General features: G+C 37.1%; 1 protein-coding gene across 1 annotated transcript in view; it reads left to right on the forward strand.

The window, feature by feature from the left end:
- LOC125032675 (transcriptional regulator ATRX-like) overlaps nucleotides 1-2,500 on the forward strand; it is a 26,281-nt gene that overhangs the window by 14,686 nt on the left and 9,095 nt on the right. The window contains 2 exon segments of the mRNA XM_047623930.1: nucleotides 283-395; nucleotides 1,271-1,589. Of these exon segments, the coding sequence (XP_047479886.1) occupies nucleotides 283-395; nucleotides 1,271-1,589 (432 nt within the window).

Below are 2,500 nucleotides of genomic sequence, written 5' to 3' on the forward strand. Positions count from 1 at the left end.
ACTTTTCTTTTATTTTTTAACCAAAGATTTAGTTCATAGGTTGGTGAAGATAAATAAATTGATAATTTAATGATGATAATTATTTAATAAATTGACAGGTTGGTGACTTTAATTACTTTAAATACAGCAGTGATATTTAAACATATAATATTCATCTAATCCTCACCAATGTCAAGTGCATCTGTCCCATTAATTTTATAAAAAGAGGTATGAGTGTTCATATCTTTCCTGTAATTCATAAGTTTATGAAGCATTTGATGTAAAACTCCTCCTTTCTCTCAGGTTTAAACTTCTACAAACTAATGAAGAAATACTTACTCACTGAGGAACAGCTGCGCGAGAATGGTTACCCACTCCCCGACCCAGATGAAAAGGGGAAAGCCATCGTTGCAGTGGTATGAATGCTTTTCATTTAAAGAGATCTGTTAGGTCTTTTTCTTTTTATGTGACAGGGATGTAGATATGAGAATCAAACTTTATTATTTCACCCCTTCGATCCGGTTGACTTGACCATCACATTATGAAAAATTTTGGGTTGAGGGGCAAGGGACGTGAATGTGTGAAAATTTGGCTGTGGGCTGTGATAGCCATTTCAACTGAAGACCAGGGTGACAGGAAAGACTCGCCTTATGTGCACAAACCTCTTGGAAGGTGATTGACTAATTTGCCATTTAGAAAGGAGCTTTTGCATTATTTCCTTCAAAAAATTAGTGTGGAACATAGTTCCAAGAGCCATGACTGAAAGAGCACTGGCTCCAGGGAGGATGCCATGGCCAGCAGCACAGGTTGCATTACAGAAAATTAAAGATTGAAAAAAAAAAAAATTACAGAAGTAATAAAATGTTATTTATTGTTAGAGACTACCTAGAGTGAAGACTCTGTGCAAGTAAAGCAGTCTATTACCATCTGTATAAAGCAAATAAAATGACAAATATGGACATTGGAAAATGGCAAAAAAGCTAAAAACATTTGTGCATAAAAAGAGAAAATAACATTGCAAAGGGGAGGTATAGAGTATTGTCACCACACGCAAGTGCCCAGTCTATAAGCCATGTACCCAGCAGAATGGCTGCTCACACAAGCATAGTGCTCATATTTTAGGCCATGTGATTGCCATAAAGCACCTGGATCCAAGGGATTGATTTATCATTAGTTAATGAAAAGAGAAATCTCAGCTCCTATTTCCCTGCTTGATAACAAATAGTTTTATAATCTGTGATAATCTTGATGTTTAAATAACTTACATTACCTTCCATTTGACACCTTCCAGAGAGACACACGAAAAAAACTCAGTCCAAGTGCTATTGAGCGTTACTGTGATCGGTGCTCAGTGTTATATAAAGTAGACAAATGGGGTTTCCCCACAACAACAGGGCCTTGTGTGTATCACTGGGGACGTGCATACAAGCGCAGAGGTTACTCAGGACTTGAGACTCGCTACTCATGTTGTGGAGGAGACTTGGAATCTGATGGATGTGTCCAAGCAACGACTCATGTGTCACAGAATTATAACCCAGATGAGCTGCGAGGATATGTAAGAACCCTACCCAAAGATGTGACTGGTGGTGATTATGGAGTATATGCTTTAGGTAAGTCAACTGTATCCATTGTAAATTTTTTCACTCATGATAGTTTTATTTTAAACGTGATCCTTGTCTATGTCTCAAAGGATAAAATTAAGAACTAGCTCTCTTCCATTTGTCCTAATGGTCCTGTTGTTTAGCACCAAAGAACCACAACCCTTGTTTCTCCTCCCAGCTGCAAGCTTGGTATTTTGTTTCAGTAATTTTGTTTCATAGCCACACATCAGATACGTATAATGTCGATAGAGCACAAAATTATCCATCAAATACATATGAAAATCAGGATAGATTACTCTCCATGTGCAAATAAAAGATCTAAGAAATATGAAAAAATTAAATATGTATCTAGATGCATTGATGAGTGTCCAGAAGTATAGATAGTTAAAAGATGTGATGAATAATTATATGATGTGTGGAGGGCAATTATGGGAGAGGATGAGATTGGGGGTTCAGCTGGATTAAATATGCCATGGATTACCAGAATCACAACTGCACACTTGCCATGTTTCATTCACAAGGAGATAGAGGCTGGAAAACACAGCTGTTGATTAGCTCAGGGAGAGGAGGACCTACAGGGGAATCAGAGTGAAAGGGTAATATTGTGGGTGGTGCTGACTTAGCACATATGATAGTGTCTCATTCATAACAAAAAAGTCACAGAAAAAAAAAGACAACCAGTTTTTGACAGCCTTTTCACTATTGTAGCAAATTGGACTCTCTGCACATTGTCCAGTTTCCTAAAGTTGTAGCAAATAGGACTGTAGGAGTTTAATTAGCATAATAGTATAATCTGCCAAGTCCTGGTGAAAGAATCTCATATGTCACTGGATTCTGTTTGCATCTCACTGGATTTTGTTTGCATCCTTTTACAATTAGTTCATTCCAATTCAGAATATTATATTGACTGTAGAATATTA

This window comes from Penaeus chinensis, chromosome 15, assembly GCF_019202785.1.
Source record: "Penaeus chinensis breed Huanghai No. 1 chromosome 15, ASM1920278v2, whole genome shotgun sequence".
Lineage (NCBI taxonomy): Eukaryota > Metazoa > Arthropoda > Malacostraca > Decapoda > Penaeidae > Penaeus > Penaeus chinensis.